At 35.9% G+C, this 27,433-nt stretch overlaps 1 protein-coding gene across 1 annotated transcript; it reads left to right on the forward strand.

Moving 5' to 3' along the window:
- Positions 1-1,278: 1,278 nt before the first annotated feature.
- On the forward strand, positions 1,279-25,521 carry PLS1 (plastin 1). Its single transcript, XM_009890071.1, has 15 exons — positions 1,279-1,363; positions 4,784-4,947; positions 6,074-6,203; positions 7,860-7,992; positions 8,915-8,996; positions 10,289-10,454; positions 10,550-10,692; positions 12,482-12,577; positions 14,157-14,352; positions 19,416-19,494; positions 20,626-20,740; positions 21,484-21,617; positions 22,572-22,695; positions 24,438-24,562; positions 25,032-25,521. Exons 1-15 carry the CDS (start codon positions 1,294-1,296, stop codon positions 25,165-25,167), a joined length of 1,893 nt encoding a protein of 630 aa, XP_009888373.1. The 5' UTR covers positions 1,279-1,293; the 3' UTR covers positions 25,168-25,521.
- The last annotated feature ends 1,912 nt before the right edge of the window (positions 25,522-27,433 follow it).

A 27,433-nucleotide genomic window follows, 5' to 3' on the forward strand; every position in this document is an offset into this window, starting at 1 on the left:
GAAAAAACTCAAAAGAAAAATGAAAAGTGTAAAGAATGTTCTTTAAAACAAAGTCACAGTATTTTATAGTATTTTGAATAACTAGTTGCTTTGTTTATTTAAAAATAGTATTTGTAAAAAGTTGGGAGCCACTCATTGTTAGCTCATGAGCGTTGCTGGTGTTGTCATGCATACAGGTTTAGCCACATGTAGGATACCTCATTCAGCATTGCTTTTTTAGCTCTAGATACTTTCCCACCATTTGCTGCAGATCGAGAATTCTCAGTGAGTACTTCATAGTATAGTATACTTTATTCTTTCCCATACAGAGTTCTCTTACCAGCAGTAGAAGCAGTAGCAAAAAGACTGTCCTGTTGCCTCTTATATTAGAAAATCAAAGGTAAAAATTTACTTTGCAGTTATGAAAATGCTGTTGAGGGAATCAAAACTGGAGACAATTGTGTTTGACTTCTTTACAAACTCATGCTTACTAACAAGGGTCTGAATTATCCTGTTGTAGTAAAGCTTCAATAAGAGGAAATGTGAGGATCTGGCACGGGGGTTTATCAGCCCTTGCAAAGGTGCCTTCTGTTTTGTGTTTTTTTTTTTTTATGGAGTTGGGTAGACAAAGTAGATTGACAGTGAGACCTCAATCTCTGTGCACAGTAAAAGCCTTTATTGGGGTCTCTGACAGGGTTATGAGACAACAGGCTTGTCAGAAGGCTGGAGTAAAGGTCAGGAGGTGGTGGCTCCTGTAGCAACTGTGGAAAGGCTCATCAGCGTTCACCCACTGACTGTAAGCAGGTACTTCAAAGTGTCCTACTGGGGTTTACTACTCTGCAAGTGTTGGAGTGGTCAGAGCTTTGCAGGACTAGATCCTAGCACTAACCACCAGTGGGCAATGATACTGCGTTGCACTTAAGAATTAATTTTTTTAGAAAATGTTTGGTGAAATGTAAGCCCATGATTTTAATGTTGGAAAACCATTCACACAATGCAGGTAGATTGTTGGTAAGTGCTTATTCAATGCAAAGGAAAACATCAAGTGTATTAAAACAGGTGCTGCTATTGTGAATTCTCAGTCACTGTTACAGTGAAAAGAATTGCTAGGTGTTTGATGTACTTTAAAGTGTTGTTTGTAGTGTTTTAAGTGTGCCAGGCGTGGAAATGTCATGCAGATCCACTACCTTGTACTGAAAAGGTACTTGAAAAGCAAGTTGTATTTCTATGTGCTTGGAGTTAAAGCCTTATATATTTCCCATTTACTATTATTAGGTATAAGCAATTGAGGACGACACTTCTTGCTGTCCAAAGATGGAAAACAACGTAACTACTATCTCTCGTGAAGAGCTTGAAGAACTAAGAGAAGCATTCAGTAAAATAGGTATGTTTTAAATAAAAAAATAATAGGACGCTATTAACATTGCAAAGCTGCGTAGGATTTGTGGAAGAAATCTTTATGGATCACTTTGTTTTGATAGGGCTGTGTTTTCCTTCTATGTTGCCAGTAGTATCTAAGAAAATAAGAATGTTTATGTAAATCCACTTATTTTCACTGAAACTATGTGTGCTTATTCATTTATTTCAACTTCATCAATGAAAATGGATACATTTTCTTGCTGGGCAGTTGTATTTTTTGTGCCATTGTATATGCAGCATGGTAGGTCTCAAAATTCAGTTTTTTGAACTCCTTAAATCTGAAAAAAAGTATGTTTGATTAAACATCAATTGTTAAATATATTTTCATGTTAGATTACTGACACTTTGTTTTTTCTTTACTTGCGTGTTTGGTGAACTTGTAATTCGGCTTTTCATTTATTGGGTTGGATTTTACATTTTAAGTAAGCCAAACTTGGAGATTTTTTGGTCTTGCTTTTGTAGCTGGCAGATGTTAATTAATAACTGTACAATTTTGTATGCTTGACAGGATGTTTGCAGATTAATCGGAGAGTAAACAGAAAGAGTGAGAAATTATATAGCAACTAACCCTTATTTCCAGATGGCAATACTGTTGTGAATGTTAAAGTTCACATCTGCTTTATTTCGTGTTTGCTGCAGTTTTGAGGGGGTGATGTGTAACTGTGCAGCTCAGCAAATCAAACATTTGTAATCATTTATAATGGGGGAACAGGGTTGCTTTAGGCAGGAAGTCTTAAATATTAGGAATCTCCAACTTGGTAAAGAGACTATTGGGTAGCTGTATGTAGAGATCTATAAGAGCACAAGTAGTATGGAAAAGGTAAAGAGGGAATTACTCGGTTTCTGTCAATACAGGTATTGTGTGATGCCCAGTAGAGTGTCAGAAAGCTTAAAATAAAAATAAGTAACTTTTCATGATAAGTAGTAAAACCATAAACCCGTTGACTCAGGATGTTGTTGAGACCAAAAAAGAGTACAAATGCTAAAGGACTAAGGTACATCCATGGAAGGTAATTTATGAGTTGCTATTAAACAATCATCTTGATGTAATCTGTAGCTCAAGAAGTCTACAGCCTGCAGGAACTGGGAAGACAGACCAAAGAAAAAAGCACTATATAGATGTATCAGTCTACTGGGAGGTGTGAGGATAGGTAGATACTCACTGGCGTTTTCTGACAGTTTTTCTGTTTGTTTGATTTTTCACCATCTGCATTTCTGCTTTTTCTGCCTTTCCCTTCTGCATGTTTTCATGTTTCTGCTCTAAGAATTGTCTGTACTGCTCCTACTCACTGAAAAGCACTTTCTTCTTTACTGTATTATGCTTTCTGTAAAACATAAAAATTAAGCATAATTTAGCTTTTTTCTTACTAATTTTTACATTTACAGTGCCTTTATGGATAAATTGTTTGCAGCTATATTGGTAAACTGAGAGAAAAGGCGTGTATTTATCTCTCTGCTTGTCATCATGGAAACTTTCTCTCAGTGAAAGATGAACCTAGAGAAATAAAATAGCTGGTAATCTGAGCGAGCTTGTGAGCATGTCCTCTGCCTTTTTAGACCATCCCTGTCATTACGTGGGTTGTTACGTGTCTGCAGGCCAGACAGTGGATAGATTAACACATATGCAGACATAAAGTATGTCTGAGTAGTGATTTGTGAGGTGTTGGTAGTATTGAAAACATAAAAAGAGATATTTTTTAAGCAGGTGTTTTTAGCCTTTTGTCAGCAATGAAATGTGGCCTTCTTATGAAGCTGTACAGAAGCTGCACAGTGTAGTATGGATTACAAGGAAATAACTGTATAGCAGTCAATTATGGCTAGAGATGAAAGCATGTTTCTCTGCTTACCCTTCTGTAATGTGATGCGTATTGATCCACTCTGGTATTATTGGCTGAGTTCTGGTTCTAGAAACAATATGGAGAGGTGTTTTAACTAGTAAATGGAAAAAAACCCAAAAGTGGGAGCACCTTGACAAGTCAGAAAAGTGGCCACATCGTCTTGCTTCTGTTTCTGACTCGTGTTACTTGTGACATTCTCGTGCTTATTTTAGATGCATCATTTGTAGAACTGGGAAAATACTATTAATTCGTATTTTTCACAAGCTTTAATATGATCATGAAAGAGACTGAAAATTGTTGTCAAACACACAAAATATTAGCGTTAAATTTATAAAATGATGGGCGTTATATCCAGCACTAATTTTGCTGGGTATGATTTCTTCTATTTGATTGAGTTTCATCTATACTGTGTATGGACTGTAACTTTTCTGCTTTTAAAAAGTACTTCTCCCCATTGCATAGAATTGCACTACAAGTAAAGCTATTTTAATGTACGTTCTCAAATTCTGCTTGTATAGATATGTGTATGCATGTATAGGGAAATATGCATAGATATTACAAAAAATTAGGAACAGTTAATGTGTTTGATTCATTTATGTATTACATTGGATAAAAACATTTTAGGTTTGTAAAATGGTGCTTTATTATACCAAGACAAGAATTCACGACAGCTTTCTGCACACAGATTGGCCTAGCGTGGAAGTAAAAAGGGTATTTTTTTTTTCTTCTGTGCTGCTGTGTTATTAATCATGAATAACACAAATTATACTGAATTTGTCTTAATTTATTTTTATGTGATATAGCCATTCATTTCTTTCCACAATTGTGGAGCAATACTACACCTCTTGTTGAAAAAATCATTGATGCTTTGCTGTACATGGACATTCCTGACATGTGGTCTTGGGAGCCAAGTGTAAGTGAAGGTGGCGATACAAATTACTCCCAGCAGAGTTAGTTAATAGATTAAGGAAGGTCACCTTTAATAAACAGATACAGATCATCCTGGATTTCTTTTTCACAAGTAAGCCTAACCACATCAAAAGTTTTGAAGAACAGAAAATATCTATCAGATACTAGGATAAGAAACAAAATGCAGAGTCAGGTAGAGTTCTTGTGTAAGTAGTTTTTCTTGTGTAAGTGTGCTTTTCTGATTAGAACTTGCATCAGATTTGAGTTTGCTGATTGCAAATGGTATAATATCAATAGTAGGAATGTAATAATTGATCTCACTTCCACTAGAAAACTTATAGAGAATTTTGTTGGGGGTCTCAAAAAAAGCTTAAAATTCACTATTTACAAATTTGCCATCTTGTTATTGCTGTGCTCTGGGGTTCTAACATTGTTCCTGAGAAAATGCATAACAAGATGGCACAACTCCTAACCAGTTGTGCGCCTAATCCACAAGTATTCCTTCATGCTTACTTATCGATGTCAGAAGAAATACTGATCTCCTAAAATTGCATTTCTCATGCTTTATTTACTCTCGGCACTCACTATACTTGGTTCTTTACGTAAGTATAGAAACAACTCATGCTTTCATTTTACAGATATTGACAACAGTGGGTATGTCAACGATTATGAGCTTCAAGACCTGTTTAAAGAAGCAAGTCTGCCCTTGCCTGGTTACAAAGTCCGGGAGATCGCAGAAAAAATCATTGCAGTGACAGACAGCAATAAGGACGGGAGAATCAACTTTGAAGAGTTTGTCTCTGTAAGACATTCCCTTTGGATGTTTCTCTACTGTCTGATATCTGTTGAGAACTAGGATAGAAAACTGAGTTGAGAGGTACAACTAAGTACTATTTTGATACAAATAATTAATATTTTTGAGAATGGGAAAGTTTTCTGACAATTTACAATATCCTATATAATTATTTTCCAGTTTTTATATTTCACTCTCCATTTAATTTAGCAGATCTCATTTGGGCAGCGTATGAGAGCACAGTAGTTTCAATCAGTCCTATTTTCTATTTCCTCAAAGATGAGGGGATAGACTACATGTTTTAGGAACTGTTGGGTCAGCCCTTGCCCTGTCAAAAGAGTAGATACCAGCCTCTGAATTCTCTTAGTGATAAACTAATGCTTGTGCTACTGTGCTTAATCTCTATACTCAAGACCTTTTTTTACTGGGAGTGACGTACAGTTTTTCACTTTTAGTGAACAAACATGAAAGGTTTATACTTTTCTTTAAAATGTGGATCACTAGCGTGCTTTATTTAAGAGAAACAAAATTTGTAGTGGCTCATAGGTGGGGTGCAAGTATTTGCACTCGGGTATTGAACTGTATTGGTTACTTATACTTCATTGTTAGTTATAAGACCTCCATAGTATTTGGGCAAATTTAGGACATATCAGTATATTCTATGTGGTTTACATTGCAGGCAGGTGGAAAATGGTGTCAGCTTGCTTAAGGGCATGTGTAACTGTTACATAGTAACCTTTACTGTAAAGTATATGATGAAGTCAGTGGAAGAAATATGCTATAATCATTGAAAATGTGTATATCTTTAGTTATTTTCTTCCATTTGCCAGAATATCTGTGGAAAAACAGTGTAGATTGTTGCATATCTACTTTTTTAGATAGTATGGCTTAGTAAAGGTACCCCTTTCTTCTTCACTTCTCACTTCACTGAGAAATAATATATTAGATATCCGGTATGCAAGTTTCATGAAGGGATTTAAACTAGTTTTATCCATACAGTAAATTTTTTTCAGAACAGAGGGCAATGTAAATACCAAAGAAAGGCAGTCAGGTTAATTACTGACTCTGGAGTACTTTCATGAGTTGTCACTTAGTTATTTGAAGGTATGCTCAATCACAATCTTTCGTATTCCAGATCATTCAGGAATTGAAAAGTAAAGATGTTAGCAAATCTTTCCGAAAATCAATAAACAAAAAGCAAGGTATTACAGCAATTGGAGGAACATCGGCAATATCTAGTGAGGGGACACAGCACTCTTATTCAGGTAAGAAATAATTAATATGAGCAAATTTTGCATGGAGGAGGACTTCTTAAATTTGCACTAAAGACATAGGAAAAAAACAACTGGAAAAAGCTGCTGTTGAAAGCAAATCAACACAGAGAAAGCATGTGGAGATGGACAAGATAAGTGTGGGTGGTGGCTTATTAAAATGTAGGCTGTTCGGTTGTTAGTTGCATGCTGCACTCAGAGGTAAGTTAGGCATCTTTGCTGGAGCAAAAGATGAAAGGAAGCACTGAGAGCATAGGGGGTGGGGGTGGCAATGGTCCCTTTGGCATACTTCTAGTAATGCTAGTCAAGTTTTTGGCTTCATTACAAGCTAATCTACTCTTATTCCTATATTCAGATAAAAGTGAATCCTCATTTTCATTTCCACAGTGTTAACTCAAATGAAAAAAACCCCACATATCGTTTCTGGATGGAAGGCCCTCCTCAGCTGTCTCTGTGCCATTACAGAATTATTCACTCCTGTATGATTTTTGCATAGTCTATCTCATACTTGAGAAGTTGCTTTTAATATTTGATCTCTGTTTCTTTTTCCTTCTCCCTGCTGCATGTCATTTAAGTTGGTAATTGTGCCTAATTGCATTGCAGCTCCTGGTCAGAATGTTAACCACCTTCCAGGATCATATTGCAATATTACAACTTTTTTGATATACTCAAGTCTGGGATTTGCTGTGGTTCCAGAAGCGTGTTAAGATTCTATACATGAGAAAGACTCACTTCAGTTAGCTAGAGGTGGTGATACCCTCTGTCTAGGTATTACCCTTATAGCACTAGCTGCACTTTGTATATCTCCAATGTAGGGGATATATTCCATCTCAAAGGATGCCTGTAGGGGGGACACAATCAGAGCTAATTGTTTAGACTCCCTTTCATTTTTGGTGGCGAGAAACTGGCCCCACTAGATTGCAATTCATCTGATCTGGCCTCATCAACAGTCTTGTTTATGATGAGACGAAGTGTGCACTAAAATTTGACATTTCTTCCTACTGACAATGAAAGAAGTGTAATGAGTCAGGTGTCTTGTATGCTTCTTGAGGTAAGTGAGGTGAATACCACCTGTACTGACTGGGAATTTGGATACTGATACTTGATTGACTGTTGTCCCAATAAGCGTTGCATAGCAATAAATTCTGCACTAAATATGAAAGAGAATTTAAAACTGAGTTACTAAACTTTTTAAGTTTCTCAGCGCTAAATACAGCACAGTAATCCAGATGATAGTCTCTAAAATACTTCCAGCCTCTGAAGTCCTAGTAGAAGACAGAATGAAATTGTGCATTTTAAACCAAGGGTGTATAGACTGAGATGTTGCCTGTTTCAGATCAGTTTTCCCTCTTTCCATTGTAATTGCTGAGAAACTGAATTCAAAGTCAGCCATGATGACCCATTATGTTGCTGTGACTTTTATGTTATCCTTCAGAAAATCACCAGATATTTAGGGGGTAGAGGAGGAGAAAGATCAATCTGTACTTACTTTTTGTGTACTTTCTCAATGGTCTCATTCTTTTCATAACTGGCCCCTGTGAAACTAAGGGGTTTTGTTGCAGATGAACCTCTTTGACCCAAGTCTGATGTTTAGTAGTATGTGTTCATGAAAATGGTAATAGATTATTTGAATGCTGGTTTTCTTTTCAGAGGAAGAAAAAGTTGCTTTTGTTAATTGGATAAATAAAGCACTACAAGATGACCCAGACTGTAAGCACCTCCTACCTATGAACCCATCAGATGGCAGTCTTTTTAAATCCCTTGCAGACGGCATTCTTCTTTGGTGAGTCCAGGGCTGCGAGAAAGAAAATAAATTAATCTCAAAGGTTAAAATGCTGATCACAGTGAATTGGAAAGCTTTTGATAGGCTTTAATGTCAGGACTCTGCCCTTAAATATTTCAACCAATGTATAGGATGGAAAAAATCTGTTTGCCTATAGAAATGTTATGTTTAGCAAACTTTTTATGTGACTCTGGACGACTCTGCATATGTTACAGAAGTGGGTTTCCACTTCAGATCCATAATTACACACATCAGATAGGTGCAGACTGTTTATAAAGGAGGTAATTACACAGTTCATATTCATTAGCTGAAATAATTAGAAACCTTTGCTATTTCAAATATTTTTAAAAGTTACTAAATCATAGAATGGGAGGAACAGAAATCTGAATTAAATCTGTGGCAAAACAGAGAGCATATAGTAGGTCCCTTAACTTTAATCTGCTGTAACTTTCTAGTTAGTTAAAGCAGACTAATAGTACTTATTCATACACCATGGTAACAAGGGATTAGTTTATTAGTATTGATGTGAATTAGTCTTTGTGATCCTTGTAGATGCAAGATACTATAGAAATGTAGTGCAGAAATATATTGGTTATATTACAAAGGCTTTTCACTATAAGATATTTAACTGTCTTTAGTTTACAGTTTTAATCTTTTCAATAACTTTTTTTTGACAGCACAGACGTGCTTTGTTACTTAAGTATAAAACCCAATTGCCCAAGTTTCTTATAATTACATATTATCTGGAGGTTTCTGGATGAACATGCAATTGTTTAACAGGGAGGGGAGATTTAGAAGATGAGGTGGTCTTTTATCTTGTCAGAAATATTTACAGCTAGTTTAAACTGTTAAGAGTTCATAATCAAATAATATATTTTCTGAGAAATGAAAGTTTGGATAAACTCTGACTTTTCTTTCTTAGCAAAATGATCAACTTTTCACAACCAGATACAATTGATGAAAGAGCTATTAATAAGAAGAAACTCACTCATTTCACTGTTTCTGTAAGTACTGCCCAGCTAGGGACTTGCCACAAATGAAAAAGGAAAATATTTTTTTGATATCTTAATGACAGTTCTCCTGGTGAAGCAAAAAAAAAGTTGCTATGTATGGAAAAAATGTCAAAGCATGAAATTGTAGTTTCTAATACACTCTGAAATCTTCTGTTTCTTAAATCAAGTACAGGAAAAGTTGTATTTTTTATGCTTTCCTTAATTCTTTCCATTTTCACTCTTCTCATTTTGCTTTACTAACACTTCTGAGCAGGTGGTCAGGTTGTATTTTAGCAATGCAGAAGGTATCTGCGTGGCTGTATACTGTGTAGTAGGATGATGTATTTTCAATAGTGAAGAGTCCTTGGACAGGAGGTGGGAAGCTCTATTTTCAATTGTGTATGAAGTCATGGAAATATTTCAGAGAAATAGATTTTAATGCCTTAGTTTGGATAAAAGAAAACAGGCTTGGAAGAGGGGAAGTGGATTTGTAAGTTACCAGCTTAATGAGGAAAAAAAATCCTGAATAAAACCCCCAGTTAATTGGCAGACTTTTCATTTCAGGCTATGACACTAAAATCTGAAAAGTTAAAACCTACCATGTTCTGAATCCTCCAAGTGAGTTTTGTAACCTATACTTATTTAAAGATGTGTCAGCAAAGATGATACTGTGTTGCCCCTGTAGATAGTTAAAATGTGACTCAAGAAAATTGAGAGCAATATTTGAGAGCTGCCAGGTATTTTTTCTTGGCATGTTTCATCTGTGACAATCATTAGCTTTACTTTCAGTGTCAGGATGTTGAATTGCCGTGACTTTCTTAGGGTGTCTGTTCAATTACAACTTAACTCTTGCTTGCATAAATATGTCGGCCTGCTTAAGATCCAAGATGGGATGACAGTGATGTCAGTAGGCTCCTGCAGAGGGCAGAATTCCATATGAGCATGTTTTTCCACAGGATTAAGCCCCTGAAGTTGAGAGCAATATTGTTTAATTTGTGTATGTGATACTTATGAGTTACAAAAAATATTTTGATTAGAGTATTCCTCGGTGATCCAAGCTGCTGAAGGTGGTCCATGATTTTCTTTGGTGGGTCCATATTAAACTCTGTCAATAATGTTTTCCATTGAATTGTTATGAGGTAGGTAGTGGTTCACAAAAAATCTACAGAAATCCATTTTCCACTGGGAGCCATTGATCTAATACATTATTTCCTCTAACTTCTGAAACTTACATCATTTAATATGAATAAATTTACTAAGAATTATGATCTCATTAATTTGTTAAATAATGATATTCCAAATAGGAAAACCTAAACCTGGCTCTGAACTCAGCATCTGCTATTGGCTGCACAGTTGTCAATATTGGATCACAAGATTTGCAAGAAGGAAAGCCACATTTGGTATTAGGACTCTTGTGGCAGATCATTAAAGTGGGTCTTTTTGCTGATATTGAGATCTCCAGAAACGAAGGTAAGGGTAATACCAGGTACAGCAATGTCCGCAATTTCGAATTAACCTAGATCACAATAGCAATGATTTCAGCTTTCTTTCAAACTTGCTTTTAGCTCTTATTGCCTTGCTAAATGAAGGGGAAGAACTAGATCAGTTAATGAAGCTTTCCCCAGAAGAGCTCTTGCTACGCTGGGTGAACTACCATCTGGCCAATGCAGGGTGGCAGAAAATCAGTAACTTCAGCCAAGACATTAAGGTATGTAGTTCATCGCTCTGATAATTGAACATAATGGTATTTAAACACACTATGCATAGAAACAAATGAGCCATATCATAAGTATTTAGAAAAATAGTAGCCATCTGCTTTGTTTAGCTATAGGTTCATCCTGCATTTTTCAACACTGAAAGCATTATTTTGATCTCTCATATCCTATTCAGTTGCTTATATCACATATTATCACATCTGTGTAAAGCAAATGTTTCTGACAAGCTCGTGTTCAGGGAAGTCTTGATGTTCTAAGGATGTTAATGGAGTTACTTAGGACAATTCACACTACCTTATTAATTACCTTTTTCCTGTCCATCTTTCTCTGCTTTTGGGTCTGCAGAAACCCATCTTTATTTTCATCTGTTGTTTTAAGGAAGAAGTGTATGGCTTTAGATCTCCTCCTGGTGCATATTTGCTAATGGCAGTTGCCCTTTATACCTAGCATTCTACAGAAGAGTAGGAAACCTCTTAAGGAAATAAGTTATTCAGAGGGCTGTCTGGAGTAGCTACTGATTCTTGATCGAAGGAGAGAGCAGCCACCCTCAATCTCCTGCTTTGCTGGTGTGCCAATTTACTGACACAAGGGGACTGAAAGGCAGATGGCAGATCTGCATAATTCTCTCTTCTTCAGTCATTCTGCATAAAGTATGCAGAGTACTGTAGTAAGTCCAGCTGAATTGAGAAAACCCAAACTTAAAACTAAAAGGAAAGGAGGAAAAAATCCCTAAAATAAGACCTCTTTTCATTGAAGAAAACCATATAATTAATAGCTAATTATATATTTTGAAATGCCACCAAGGTGGCTATTATTAAAGCAAACCTTTAACTAGGGTTTTATATGAAAACTGCTGCCATGGTAGAAATATTGCATGCTATTTAAGAGAAATATTAAATACTCCTAAATCTAGCAGGTTTTTGTTTTATTTTCCTAGTTCCTTAGTGGGGAGAAACAAACAGAAGTATACTGAAAATACTTTTTACAAGGGCATGTAGTGATACGACAAGTAGTAATGGCTTTGAACTGGAAAAAGGTAGATTTAAATTAGATATTAGGAAGAAATTTTTCACTTTGAGAGTGGTAAGGCACTGGAATGGGTTGGCCAGAGGAGTTGTGGAAGCTCCATCCCTGGAGGAGTTTAAGGCCAAGCTGGATGAGGCTTTGAGTAACCTTGTCCACTGGGAGGTGTCCCTGCCTGTGGCAGGGGGATTGGAACTAGATGATCTTCAAGGTCACTTCCAACCTAAACCAGTCTATGATTCTATGATGAACATTGTATCAAATAAGTATAATTTCTTTTTTCACTGCAGACTCATCTTAAAAGAGCCACTTTGCTCTCCATTTTTAATTTCAATTACCTTGTCGATTAAGGAGGAGAAATTTTTAAAGAACAGTCTATTTGAAAAGGATAGTGAGGGAATAAAATACCAACACTGAAAATAAGGTCCATATTATTGGGGGGGCGGTGTTTGTGGGTGAGCTGTATAAATTTGCCATAAACATCTAAATTATTCTGCTGGATGAACAAGACAGCTGTAAACTTAACTAACGTCCAGAATAATTGTCAAACATTCCTTTTCTCTGTCATCTGGCTAAATAAGTTCTATGTGAAATACCATAATAAAATTGCTCTATGACCTCATCCCTATTCACTGAAATTAGAGTGTGACATATTTTTGACTTCTGTGACTTTTGAATTGGACTGTAAGAGCAGTAAATGGCTATGAAAGGCTACATACTTGCTCATTTTTTAAAAAAATATTACACTGCTTGTTTTAGGATTCAAGAGCATACTACCATCTGTTAAATCAGATTGCACCCAAAGGAGATGACCTTGATGAATTACCCATTAAAATTGACTTTTCAGGATTTCATGTAAGTATCCAGAAACACAAAAATAGATTGGAATGCTCTGAGACCTCTATGTATATATCCAACATGCTGGTTACAAGGCTGTCCCAGAATCCCCTTTTGTTTTGTAATGCATACAAAAGCTCAGTCAGATTCCTTAATGTCACAAAAGCTTAAATACATAAAAACTTAAGTAAAGTTCCAGGGCACTGCTGAAACAGGATAATGCATCCTTCAGTCTAAAATTTGGAGCTATGTTTTACTTGGAGTAGTGTTTAACTGTTTTTTATTTTCAGTTGAGTCCTCCAACATGAATATTACATCCTGCTTCATATGCTGCTCTTCTGGAATTCAGACAAGGAGAAAGAGCAGACTTCACAAACCTTGTGATCCTTCCTCAAACCAAATAGCATTCAGAAATAACATGTGAGCCCTTCCAATAACCAGCAGGAAAGTGTGGCAACCATTAAGCTCTAAGTTGTAAAGGGATAGAGGGTCTAAAACCAGCCTACATAGATGTGAAAAATTTTTTCTCTAAGCTGCTGCCTGACGCTCATTGGAAGGATTATTCTGAGAATGTATTTGATACAAAATTGAACTGCTAGCCTAAGATACAGATATATAGATATCAATCAGAATCTTGAATAGAATCTTGTTACTCATTATAATAATGAAAACCCCCGTGCAAAACTGTTTGTATACATGCTTTAGTCCTCTCAAACTCCTTCATGAGGAGAGCTCCATTTTGTTTGTTTCCTTTTATGTTGGGTTTTTTGGGGGACTGAGAAAGGATAGTAGTGTTTTTTGGTTTTTTCCCCTGTAATTTCCTACAGTTCATATGATGATGTTCTGTAGTGGGTTATAAACCAGTATCAATAACATGTAACAAGTTCTTGTTCTAATGCAAGTTTCCGGTTGAATGCAAGTTCTTGTTCTAATGCAAGTTTCCAATGCTGAATTACTGACTGTTATTCAATTATAATAGTAATTCAGTTACTAACTCATTTCCCTATAAATAGTGACTCTTAGCATTGTGAAGATTAGAGGCAAAAGTATACGATACAGTTTTGAAAACTGATGTAGATTAATAATAAGGATCAATAAACAAAATAACACATAGGTTACCAACTTAAGACGATTCAAAGGCAAAAGCAATAAAAGGAAAGCAGGGTAGTGGATTGTCATATTCTGAAGCATTCAGACTCTTATTGAGGATTGGGCATAACCTGTAATTACTATGGTTGAGGATCTCCTTTTAAAGCAGTGATGGTGAACCAATCGTATGTGTAGTGGAATACACAGTACAGGAATCAGCAGTCTGGAAACGGATATATAACAGCTACACCTCTGGCTGCTACTGCTGTTGCTGTGATTCATGAGGAATGCTGTGCAGGCAGCCACAGAAGCGATGGACTGAAAGAAAGTGGAAGGAAGATGGGGAGAGGGGAATTGTTATGGGTTGTAAGAGATAGCTTAGGCATTGGGGGCATGAAGGAGAGACTGGCGTGGGTTGGTGGTTTAAAGATTTGCTAAACTGAAGATTCAGTAAAAAATGAAAACATGCTAGTATTCATTACAAATTAATTTTTTTTTTTTCTTTTAGGATAAAAATGACTTGAGGAGGGCTGAATACATGCTCCAACAGGCAGATAAATTGGGCTGCAGACAGTTTGTAACTCCAGCTGATGTGGTTGCAGGCAACCCTAAGCTCAATTTGGCTTTTGTTGCAAATCTCTTTAACACATATCCAGCCCTACACAAGCCTGACAATTCATCTTACGATCTCAATTTATTAGAAGGTACTCAACTTGCTAAGCATACAGGAACTAAGAATTTTAGTGATTCCTATTTAAGTATTCCTTCTAGGTTGTGATGTAGGATCCCTGTGTGATGGTGTGTGTGTTAACACCAGCATATAGAGCTTTCTCACTAGCTTTTGATACAAGCCTGTTAGTAGAAGTCCCTGTTACTGTGAATATTGTTTACTTGTGTTAGCCTGACCAAAGGCTATTCCTCAATAACCGACTATCATTCGTTTGCAGGAGCAAAAACTGTCCTCTTACTCCCTTTCTAGTTTTCTGCACTTCTTTCCATACTGTTTATATTTTAGCTGATGCATAAATTCTAGCTTTCCCTAGTTTGTGCTGCTCTCCTATGCAACTGTAATAGTCTTTTAAAGTAATTTTTACATATTGTGTTTATACATATGTGTGTATGTGTATTAGTTTGTTGCCTTTTAAAACAGGAAACATTGAAGGAAAAAAAAGGCTTATGTATCAGCAACCTTTATTAATCTATTGCATCAGCAACCTATATAGATCCTAGCATATTAGCAAGGTTGGACTTTAACTGTACAGTTCAGATCCCTAATGCTAAAGATAAAGGGATAATTGGTAGCAGTCTTTGGCTGTTACCCTTTCTGTGGACCGGTTAATCTAGGATAATGAAACGGCTCCTGCCAGTGTATTTCACAGTTGTTCACTGATCTTAAAGGAATGGTGAGAATCAGGGGTGCCGCACTCGGGAGAATCATCAGCAATGTTCACACATTCCTCTGCACTGCCTACTCCTGCCTTCCTCTTACTGTTCCTATCAGGTTTCCTTTCCATCTAGGTGAGTCCATCTTCCTTTGCTCCTCTTTTTTTTTTTTTTTTTTTTTTTTTTTTTTCTCCATAATTTGTCTGCTCTGCTGTATCCCTGTGTCACAGATCTTGTATCCCTCAGACCACTCCTGTTTCAGGCTGCCTGCTCTTATAGTTTCAGCTGGGTGCTAGCTGTGGTAGAGGTACTGGAGTACAGGAGGTAGTCTTCCCTTTTCAGCTGTGATATCCCTAGTCACTGCAGTCCCTGCTATCCAGGACAAATGAATGAAGGAAACGCCTGCTCTTCCTCTGCTGCAGTCTTATTAGAAATGGATACTCTTGGAAATCTATACAGGAGCTATGTGGAGGTGGAATGTGTTCAAGTTCAGCTTCTCTGTTCTGAACATAAAGTTGCAGGTGTGATTTGAAATACTGAAAACTTGGTCAAATTTAGTTTTCATTGATGTGGCAAAAACCAGCTGAACTACTTTCTAAACTTTCCTAAAACGTTTAGGAGATCAAAGTCTCAGCTAAAACAGGTTGTAAAAAGTTACAATCACCTGAATGCTGGATTTTGTAATGATAAATACTGGCTAAATTCAACTTACTGGTTATAGTATATATTTTAGAGATGGACAATCATGCCAGTGTTATCTGTTCAAAGGCACTTGTCCCTAAATAATAATTCCCGTGGTGTCATGTGGATCTAAACCATCAAAATAGTTATTTCAGCTAAAAGACAATGTTATTAATGTGTTTTTCTGTTAATTTGTTTTATTTTTTTCCATAAAATCCTGTGTTTTTACTGATGTTTTCTCAAGGTAGTGATATACAATGTAAGTCATTAATTTCTTTATAGTTTCATCATCGATTGTCTTTTGGAATCTGACTCATAACTTATAATCCTTTCCTATTTTGCTTCATGAAATCCAGATTTGACCCCTCCTAATGTAGGTACTGTATTTAGTACTTTTCCATACTCATAAAAGTGTTTATTCTGCATTTTTTCTTCTTTTTTTTTTTTTTTTCTACTGTTTTAATCATCTCTGTTCTTTTCTGGTTGATTTTTGCATTGTTCTTGTATTTTTCTATTGCTTTAATATGCCGTCATAAGTAAAATAGAAGAAAAAAAAGCCCCAACATGATGCATGTAAAATGTGGGCAGGACTTGCAGTAAGTCAGATGCCATATAGTTCTTTCTGTGGGTTTAACCAGTAGGGGCCTTCCATGACCCAAGATGTAAACCTCTAGGCATGTGTGGGTGAGCAGAGCTTTCTGAAAGCCCTAATTTTCCTGCGTAAATTCCATCTTTTCAGTGACTGTTCCACCCAAAGAGTGTGATGTGTGTTTAAGACCACAACATGGTGCATAAGCATTGTCAGAGCAGATGTCAAATTAACAAGTCTGGTGATGTGCACTGGTACACAGAGAGCGTGTATCTCAGGTATACTGACGTAGCAAAATGAACGTTTGATAGGGATGGAGGGGGGGTCCTGACCTCAGTCAGTGCATGACCTTTAACTGGCTGTTGCTGTTACTCTGAGGAACCTCTTGCTTGTGGGGAAGGCAGCAGAGTTTGGAGTCTAAGTCAGCCAGAAAGCTGAGTTCTGGGGGGGAGGAAGATGAGGGACTTCTGTTCACCCATGTTTCCTCCAGTGTAGATGTCCTCTGCTGCTGGTGCTTAGTCCACAGGTAGTCTGCAATGCTGTTACCACCAGAGGGTTAACTACTCCCACTCATGCCAGCTGAACATAGGGTGCAAATTGCATCTTGAGCTCTGTTGTCTTTCAGAGAGAATCGTAGGTATTTGGAGCCCTTTGGATTCTTGACCCCATCCCTATGGCTGCTCCCCACTCCATTCCATTGTATAATAATCTCAAAGAAAGAGATGGCAATAAATATAAAGGACACTACCAAATTTGCTCCTCTCTCTTTTGTGTAGCTCTGCCCCCTTTCTGCAGTTTTCCAATGATTTTGGCTATCTGCTGCACCACTCAGCAGAAGATATGCACCCGATAGGATCACAAGGTATATTTTGAATAAAAGAACAGAGAGAAAAAATTGGTCAGTTCTCAGCCAGCTGGAAAACTTATGAATGCTTATGTGATGCATGGTAAAGGGATTTGTTTAGAGTGGCATATTAAATATAGTATCCTGGGTTTAATTCCTGGATTCCGGGTATCCGAAAGGGTGCTGCCCAACTTGCATGCTCTTGCTCCTGCTTGGCTACTTTGCATTCTTTCGACAGTGTTAAGCATGCATTTTAAAATTCTCAGTCTGAGTGCAGTTGCTGAGTATCTGGTTTTGTAACTACAATTTGTTTAGTGACAGTTCACTAAACAATCTTGTTACTGTCTCTGCAATGGACAAGTGTTCCTAAAAGCACTTTGCAGTCAGTATTTCAGGTACTACAAACCAACTCAAAGCTCAGTAAGCCTAAAACTTCAAGAAAGAAAAAAGGCAAAAGGGACTTGCTTCAATATACTACAACCTCTTTAAGTTACTCTTTATAAACTTCAATTAGATGTCATGCTTGTATTTTGATTGTGTCTTTTTTTGTGGAAAAACATTGATCTTTTTAATAACTGTCAGAAAATGTGATTCTTCATCTTTTACATTTTGTTATGGAAAGAAATATGTGAAACAAAGCTGACTGCCTGAAGACCTTGCAGAATAGTATTTTTCTTTGTTTCAGTATGTATTCATCAGTGACTTTGGTAATTTTTACAAGTAAATACGAATTTGAATTGTACGTGAAAGACCTCATAATTTAGGGAGAAAATATATCAGTAGGATGAATATAATCTATTTCATAATAGTTGGAAAATAAAGTAACTGGTAAGCTAGCTGAAACTTTTAAAATAAAATTTATTCTGTTGGAAAATTTGAATTATAGCTGAAACTTCTTAATCTATTTTCTTTATAAATACATTTTGAAGTCCAGAGCTTTTTTTATAAAAGGGGAAGAGATCTAGGTTAAAATTGTAACCTCTCTCTAAAAATTGATGTTACCTAAGTCTATTTCATGTAAAAATAATATTAAAGAGGTTTTCTTTCTATTCTAATGATAAATGCATGTTTATACAGTCACTTCATTTTGCAAAAACATTCTGTTCTGTAGTCAACATAGAAATGCAGCACTAAGTGGGACAGTTTTCCTGCTACGTAAACCTCATTAGACAAACTCAGTGCTGTTATCCTCTAAGGAACAAATGAAACAAGCACAAAAAAAAAAATATTACTTGGATTTTTTACGTGTTTCAGGGACGAGAAATCTGTTCTTTCATTGTTTAGGGAGGTTTTCTCTCTCCTCAATGTCCTTTCTGTTTTCTTAACTGTGGATTATCAGCCCAGGGGAACAAAGGGATGATGTTATTCCAAGCTCACATATTCTTCAGGCTAAATATTTTCTAAAATGATCTTTGATGTAAGAGAAAACAGCTTATGCAGCACTGATTCACGTGCAGTTGGCCACAGATACATTGTTAAAATTTAGGTAATGTTGTATGTAGAAAATTAACATATTACTGCAATTTTTGGTTTTGTTTTTTGTGGGTTTTTTTTTCCTACTGAATTTTCTGCATTTCTCATAAGCAGAGTTGCTAGTTAAAACTGCAGGAATAACCAATTCAGTACTGCCTTGCTAAGTCTCCAGTGTTAAAAAGTAAAAAGGTGAAGCCTATTGCTTTAGGGAGGACCTTCATAAATTAATATGGGGAACTTTTGTGGGGAGAGAAGTGGAGCTGTAGTTTCTGGAGTTGGATGCAATTGCAACAATTGTGTTAGAACTAACATTTAATAAAAATATGCCCTTTCAAACAAATTTATAGATACTTTTGAATGCAATTTCCACTGATTTTGGTTTTAGGAAATTATTATTAATCATCACTATTTTTTTATGATATATTAATTATGTAAAATACAACAAACAAAACTGTTTATTTCTGTATTTTATCAAATTGTATTTACAGAGAAAAATGTAGTCTAATAGTACTCCCTGTAGTGCCTCTGAATTTGATCCCAGAATCGAGGCACTCTGAATTTGATAGGATTGCTTTGACTTATTGTCCAGTAGAGACTACTGGTACGGCAAGAATTTTACAGGTTTTTTTTTTTTTTTTTTTTTTTTTTTCTGGGGGGGGGCGGGGGGGAGGTAGGGGGAGAAGGTGGTGGTGGGTTGTGGTGTGGGTGGGTCTATGAGAGTCATTTAAACATTTCTTATTAAAGTGTTCTCTCCAATAATTAGATATATATATAAAAAATTATATTTGTCACCATAGGAGAAAGTAAAGAAGAAAGAACTTTCAGAAACTGGATGAATTCACTGGGTGTAAGCCCATATGTTAATCATTTATACAGGTAAGGCTTTTTTTTTAAAAAAACACGATTTGTTTTCCCTTGGATAACAGGGGAAGAAAGAAGAAGGGAAAAAGAAAGGGAAGTTGTATTTCTACTAGAACAGTGATTTCCAGGTTTCCACACAATGTGATAGGAACTTCAAAACTGGTCTGTAGAACTGCATTAAGCAGTATCTGACCCAGATATTCTACTCATGATCTAGAAATACTGGAAAACTTAAGTTTTGATGGGCTCCCCCCACTTTGAATTACGTTTTTTAAAAAGTTGAGATAATTGTGTTTTATAATGCATGACTTTTACTTTCTCTCATGACCGATGAAATGACTGCAAACCTATTAAAGCAGTAATGTAATTCTAAACTGTAAGAGAGGATAGATGTATGCTGAGTAGACTGTAAGAATCTATGCAGTGTGGTATTCCCTCGAAACAAAGGGGTTTTAGCATGCTTTTTAGATGCTTCTGATCACTTTCCAATTGTGCCAGCAGTTGATTCAAATCCTATCAATAAAAGATGGGATATTGGGAGCAACTGGGAACGTTTGCTTTTAATGTATACTTGCTGTTAGGTTTCGTAGTTTATCTGACCTCTGTAAAGTGGTACCATCTGCAGACAGCTTAACGTAAAGAATTTCATTTAGCAAGTAGCTGAAGGGGATTATCAGGAATGTAATTTATAATGGGAAAATAATACTTTTCCTAATAACCTTTTTTTTTTTTTTTTCCCCATAAGATAAGTATATTGGTTTTGATTATTCTTTAGCAAAATACTTCTGTAGGTGCAGATAAACCATGACTATTTAACATTTTGGAAAGTTTTGGAAACTAAAACTAGATCAATAAATGAAAACTCTGTAGCTAGATATTTTATCTATACCTACTCTGTGAAAGCAATTATTTAATTAAAGTTGGTAAAACTAGCAGTTATGCTTACTTCACTGAGACTTGTGAAATAAATAATCGCAGAAATCAAGCAATAGGATATAGGCCAGTTTCTCCACAGAAAGACACAAATTTTTATTTATGTGACGGGAATTTTTCAGCAACTTATGCTTTGAGGACTCTCAAGTACTTAACATTTTCATTGTGAATATGAGCTTTTGTACTAAAAAACATTGGTTTACTCTGGTTTAGTGACCTCTCTGATGCTTTAATCATCTTCCAACTGTATGATATGACTCGTGTGCCAGTTGACTGGAACCACGTCAATAAACCTCCTTATCCACTACTCGGTGGAAACATGAAAAAGGTGGGTAGGTACTCTGTAATACAGTCCAGTTTCACTGTTGCCCATTGTGGTGTTTGTAGTAATCTGGGTTGTCTACGTTTGTGGGCTACTGAGACAGTCCTGGCCAAAAAAAATAATAATAATAAAAAAAAAATCTTCCAGATATTATCCCAAGGAATAAATAGCAGTTATAGCATATATCACTTCAGTTTCTAAATGTGGACAGCTTTTGGCAATATTTAATATAGGATATAATTAGGATACATAAGTAAAAGTTTCAGGCCTGACACAGCTATTGGTGCCTGATGCTTTTACATTGTGAGGTGTGTCCTCACAGAGCAGTTTTATATGCTGCCAGGAGAATTTGTGCAAGACTTGGAGAATCCAAGCTTTCAGTTAGTTTTGTGATCATTATGAAGCCAGAAATGTGGAAGAAAAAAAAATAATTACTGTTTAAGAAAAACTCACTTCAATATTTTTCCGAATTCAGTTTTGACGTAAGTATATATTAATTCGTTTACCTTAGTGGAAGTGAACTTGGTTTTCTCAAGTATGAAAAGAAGATTATCATTGGAATATTGCATACTTGCATTTATAGTAAAAACTGTGTTATTTTAATCACAGTGTAGAAAGGCTAGAAATCTTTCTCTAGCTCCAAATCTCACTGTAGGTAACTAAGCCAAAGTAATTCAAAATGCATGTAGATTATAAGTCTATATTATACTAAGGTGTTGTTATTTGCACACAACATTTTTTTTGTTTAGATTGAGAATTGCAATTATGCAGTAGAACTCGGGAAGACAAAAGCCAAATTCTCACTGGTTGGTATTGCTGGACATGATCTAAATGAGGGTAATCCAACTCTGACTTTGGCTTTGGTATGGCAGCTGATGAGAAGGTAAGTTAGGCACAGTACATGATAGATGTGTGTATATATATGTATCTGTGCACGTGTGTATATGTGTCTCTATATATATCAAGGCAAATTAAAGCTAACCCAAGTTGACCCAACAGGTATTTTTAGAGAACCATCTCTAAATATGCCTCTTCTCTAAGATAAACTCTTAACTTTTTTTTTGTAGTATCACGTACTATGTAGTGATTGAAACCACAATAGTGTGTTCTGTGTACACATCCATTTATAGAGACAATTAAAACCTTATATACTAAAAACTGATTAAAATTATACATCCTGAAGCAACATGAAATAAGCTGTGCTCTTTTTACTTGATTCCATGTATCTTTCCATAAGTGGAGAGTAATTTAAATATTTGTAAAATCAAAACAGAGACAAATAGGAAGAGGTGATGTAAGCTATGAAAGTTAAAATGGGAAGAAATTTGGAGGCCATCACAGCTGTAGTAAAGTAACTATCATAAAATCAAGATCTTGCTAGCGCACTGAGCATGAAAAAAATACATTATCAATTGATTTCAGTAAAGAGTATTTTATTGCAAACATTTTCCACAACTTTCTTACGCCTACCCCAAAACACTCGGTGCTTTTTGTTTTTCAGACTGTTATGATTCAGTTTCCAAAGTGACTTAGATGGTAGGGAGCTATTTAAGCTTATAAAATAAAAGTAGTTATGATGTGCTGAGTAAAACAAATATATGAAGAAGATGTAACCAGTGAATATTATGAGCTTTGGGATGTTATTTTATTCTTGCAACAACTGAAGAAGTGATTTAAAGTAACTAAATGGTTTATAAGGTAAGGGTATCTTCTGAAGATGAGTGTCTGGCATTGTTACTGAAGTAATATTTTACTTTTTCATGTAGCTTTGTACTGTAAGCAGAGTCAAGTTCTACCGCTCACTTTTTTACTCAGACTCTTATTCTCTTTATTAAAGGTATACTTTGAACGTATTATCAGACCTTGGAGAGGGGGAGAAAGTAAATGATGAAATTATTATTAAGTGGGTGAATCAGACACTTGCAAAAGCAAATAAGAAAACTTCAATTACAAGTTTCAAGGTAATCAAATTATTTTACTTTTTTTTTCCCCACATGTAATCAGATCTGGGATTTTTAACCTGATTTGTTAACAATTTGGCTTTAACAGTTGCTCTCCCATGGGCTAGCATAATTGTATAAGGAAATATTTCTGACAGTTTGTGAATCTTCAAAAGTGTTTTACAAGTCTATTAATAAGAAACAAAACCACTTTCTAATTGCTGCTGTAAGATTCAGAACAAAAAAACCCCAACCTAGAACAACAAAAAGGGCTAAACTTTCAAAGGGGCTTCTGTCCGAAGTTACCAATGTTTGGGCATGGCATGTCATATATCTTCCACTTTCTTGGATATAGGCACTCTCATGCTTGTAGAAACATGAAGAACAACTTTGGAAATACTGGGGGGCAGGAATCACCATTTTTAATAACAGCTGGTCAAAAAAATGTATTTGTGCGTGACAGAGCCAGGGGAGGGAGCCCAAGTTTACCAGTGACATCTTTTTTCTTCATTGGCACTGCTGCTGTGCAGCAGACCTGTACAAAACAGGAGCTTTTCCCATTTAGCAAATTTGAACAAATTTGATAAAGGAAGCTTTCCTTTCACGTTTTTAAAGTGTTAAGCATGAAAGAAGTCATATGTACGTCAGGTGTGTCATTCTGTGTGAATCTCATTCGTTAGAAATAGTAGATTAATAATTGCACTTGCATGCAAATATCACATTCTTATACAGGTTCATTGTATACTCTGAAATAGTTATGTCTGTGGTTCACAACAGGAACACAACACGTGTTTTTAAGGTAATTCAGTTGATGTTAGACCAATAAAGATAAAGAGCTACTGATGTAAAGTGATGTATTCTCTACACTTTTTTTTTACTACTATTTTTGACAACATTCACATATATATTGTCTTTCACAACTGGAATTTTTTGTCTGTATTTTGGGATTACTTCAGCACACAGATTGTGTAGCAGAGAAAGCAGGGGTCCCTGATATTTATTGTGGGCTATGAAAGCAAAATTCTATTGAATTGCTATTAGTTCAAACAATAAAAGTGATAGAGGTGTGGGTTTTGGTTTATGGTCTTGGGGAGATACTCCATGCATTCAGTGTCTTCAAACAGATCTATATTACTATTTTAAAATGTATAATTAATGTGGTGGCTTTATGGGACTTCACCGAATTTGAAATCACAGTTCTGGCCTGGTGGCGAAGGCAGGCACGTCATGTGGCTTATGTGCTGAGCCCCAGCAGGACCAGAGCCAGCCTCGCTGGCACTGTCTGCTGACTGCTGGTTTGACATCATCAGCTACTTATCTGCCCTAACTGTTGGGAAGAAATAATTGCAGCAGTAGCACTTGCTGGTTTAGGAATAGAAGAAAACACGTCTGTGTATTAAAAATAAAACAGACTGCTCGTACTAGCTCAGAATACCATCGGAGCTGAAAAATTATAAAAAGAATGAGCCATAAAATACTGCAGAAAATAGTTCTGTTACAAGAAAAGGAGAAAAATAAAAGTAACTGGGGAATATAAATACCTTTTTGTTGTCTTGAAAGTCTGGTCCTTGAATTTCTTTCAAAGTCCCCTTCCTCCCTTAGGGACCTCATAAAGTGGGGGGAAACCTTCATGCAATAAAGTAACAAAACATGCTGCTAACTTCCAATAGGTATGTAAGATGTACTGTAGGGTTTTTTGCATTACGAAGATAGAATAATCAAAACAAATTCCTTATACTAATCTTTTGAGTCTTTTATTTTAGGACAAATCAATTAGCACGAGTTTACCTGTCCTAGATTTGATAGATGCCATTGCACCAAAAGCAGTTCGTCCAGAAATGGTCAAGAGAGAAGACCTTTCTTACGAAGACAAATTGAACAATGCTAAGTAAGTTTTAAATAAATGCTTTCTACTTTCCTAAAGTGCAGGAAATGCACAAATTAATTGTGTAATGAATGACTTACTGATTTGTTAACAGAGAGAGATTACACTAATATTAGTTGATTTGTTTCAAATAAATTATAAATTCTAATATTCTGGAGCTATTTTTCTAGCAAATTTAAAGTATCAACTCAAATTCACAGCTCATATGACCTACCAGCACTCCACTGCAATTAGTTTATTAACAGCCTGCCATAATTCATATTGGTTTTGACAAAAATGCTTTGATAACCAGTAGCAAAACATCAGCCAATACAATTGCTAATACATGCTTTCTTGACAATTTTCTCATAGAGTGTAAATACTGACTGAACAGGCACATCCTGCTATTAAAATCTGTTATTCTTGTTGTGCATCTTGGCATGCTAGTAGATGCAAGGAAATTAACAATATTTATTTTCTCTTGTTTTCCAAGATATGCCATTTCCGTTGCTCGAAAAATCGGTGCTCGTATTTATGCTCTCCCAGATGATCTGGTTGAAGTGAAGCCAAAAATGGTGATGACAGTGTTTGCGTGTTTGATGGGAAGAGGACTGAACAAAATAAAATAATGAAGAGATGTATTACAACTTTCTGCCACGTTAAGCACGATGAATGCCTCGCAGTTTACAGAGTTCTGAAGCTTAGTATAAAATGAGAAAATTTGTATGCACAAATACACTCATTAATTATGTTTTAATAATGTATTTATATTAGTTAAAATGACATTCAATTTCATAACACATTGATTATTTATGGGTAATATTGTATTCAAAACATGTTCATTACCAACTTAACATCACAGATTTGTATTGTTTTAAAAAAACCCCACACCGTATTAATCAAGATTCATTTGTATTAGTTTCCATAGCATTGTAAGAATCTGCATCACTTTACATATGTTATTTCGGGACCTACTGTGAAACATTGTTTGATTTTTTTTTTTTTTTTTTTTTTTTTTTTTTTTTTTTGTGGGTGTTACTTACATGTAGTCATACAAATCTCAAGGTGCATTCCAGTCCTGTCATATTACTCCTAACTGCACGGAAGTTATCAGCCTTGCCTTATTCTTTGAGCGCTTAACTCCTGTTGAAGCCAATGAGAGTCTTGCCATTGACTTCAGTGAGAGCAAGTGAAGGCCTATGGTAATGTCTGGAAGCTAATTAGTATTGATAAAGCTGATGAAACTTTTTTGTGGGAATAACCTTTAAATATATTTAGTAGTTTTGTTCTGTTACTAAGCAGGAACTTTTGAGGTCTGTGTCTTAAAAAGCAGCAAATAGAAAGCAGAAATGTGATCATGTCATTATTAGGTCTGTGTATGCATTAGCTTTTGCAGTTGGATGAAACATCTGATTGATTTTTTGTAATTTTTCATAAAATATTGTATAAGAAAACAATGAAGAGCTGGCTAGTCCAGTTTGTGGTTTCACATTAATGTATTGCATTTCCTTATAGATTACTCCTTTGATTTTTCTAAAGTGTATATCACATATGCAGAGGTTTTGTCTAGAAAGACTGGTGCATTGTCTGGATGAGATGAAGACTTGTTTTCTTAGTAATTTTAAACTAAGTGTCTATACTCCTTTCCAGTTGTAAATTTTCACCAAACATTCTGGAGCTGGATGTTTAATAAAGTTGTTACCAGAAGCCAAACAGTAAGAAAGAAAGAAAATTAAATAAAAATGAAAGATGTTTGGGTTTTTTAAAAGCATGAAGCTGCTACTTGTTCTCTCAGCTCCTGAAAACAGTCCTAAGTGTGGCAAAACCCAAAAATCAACAATGAGTGAACAGTTGGACTAAGCTCTACATCTTCAGTATCTTGCATAACATATTAACAGAGACAAGATGCGTCCATTTAGTTTCTGTTATATAAGGGGATACTGGGAGTTGAGAGAATTAAGTGCTTGGATTTAGATTCATTTGTCTCTGTTTACTGGTTTGTATTGTCTGGACAAGAATAAATTATTAATATTTGATAGTTACTTCATTTCTGTTCCTAGTTCCAAATGATGAATTTGAGTTCTTTGCCCCCTCTTCCTCATTCAAGATAGGCTAAATTAGGGCTTGCTTAATCTCTATACTGCAAGAAAAAATGATCACTTCTTGAGATACACAGTTCTGAAGTACTATATTTACCTGGGCACTTGGCAACTTACTCTGTAAAGGTCAGTATTTCCTCTTGTGTAAACTATTGGTGTAGCATTTTGTTTCCTTCAGCAAAAAAATCTGCTATGATTATGTGGCTTATCATTATATGTTTAGAATTACTTTAAACTTGCTTTGATAAAATGGAAATGGGGTTTCAGGGGCAACTGTCTCATGCTTCTCAGCACAGAAGTTTGACAGACAAGCTCAACCAGAGTGATGTGTTGAAGGGCAAATGACAGCTGACACCATCTGAAAAGAGTTGTCTTCTCAGAATAATATTGGTTTTAAAGAGTGCAAGTGTTAACCAAACAAGATTCCAAAAACACTGAGTCAGACTTTTGGCTTACCTTAATCCTTAAAGCTATGGATTCTGCTTCGGTGCCTCTATGTGCATATGGTACCTTACCAGCATATGGTAAAGAAGTAAGTTCTTGTATATCATATTAGAGTAATACACAAAAAATTAGTTTGTGTCTGGTAGCTCACATAAATGGCTTTTTTAAGTTTAAGGACAAAATGGCACGTCATTTTAATAGCGAAAGGGAAAACGGATGTGATTTCTAGAAGTGTTCAGGGCAGAGGAAAGCACCTGGAAAGCGGTTTGACAGCTCTGTGGCAGACAGTGCTCGGGGCTGTACAGCGCGGGGCTGGGCCGCCCAGGGCCGCCGCTGCTGCAGCAGCTGGGAG

The sequence above is a fragment of the Charadrius vociferus genome, unplaced genomic scaffold (genome assembly GCF_000708025.1).
Source record: "Charadrius vociferus isolate BGI_N301 unplaced genomic scaffold, ASM70802v2 scaffold650, whole genome shotgun sequence".
Classification (NCBI taxonomy): domain Eukaryota; kingdom Metazoa; phylum Chordata; class Aves; order Charadriiformes; family Charadriidae; genus Charadrius; species Charadrius vociferus.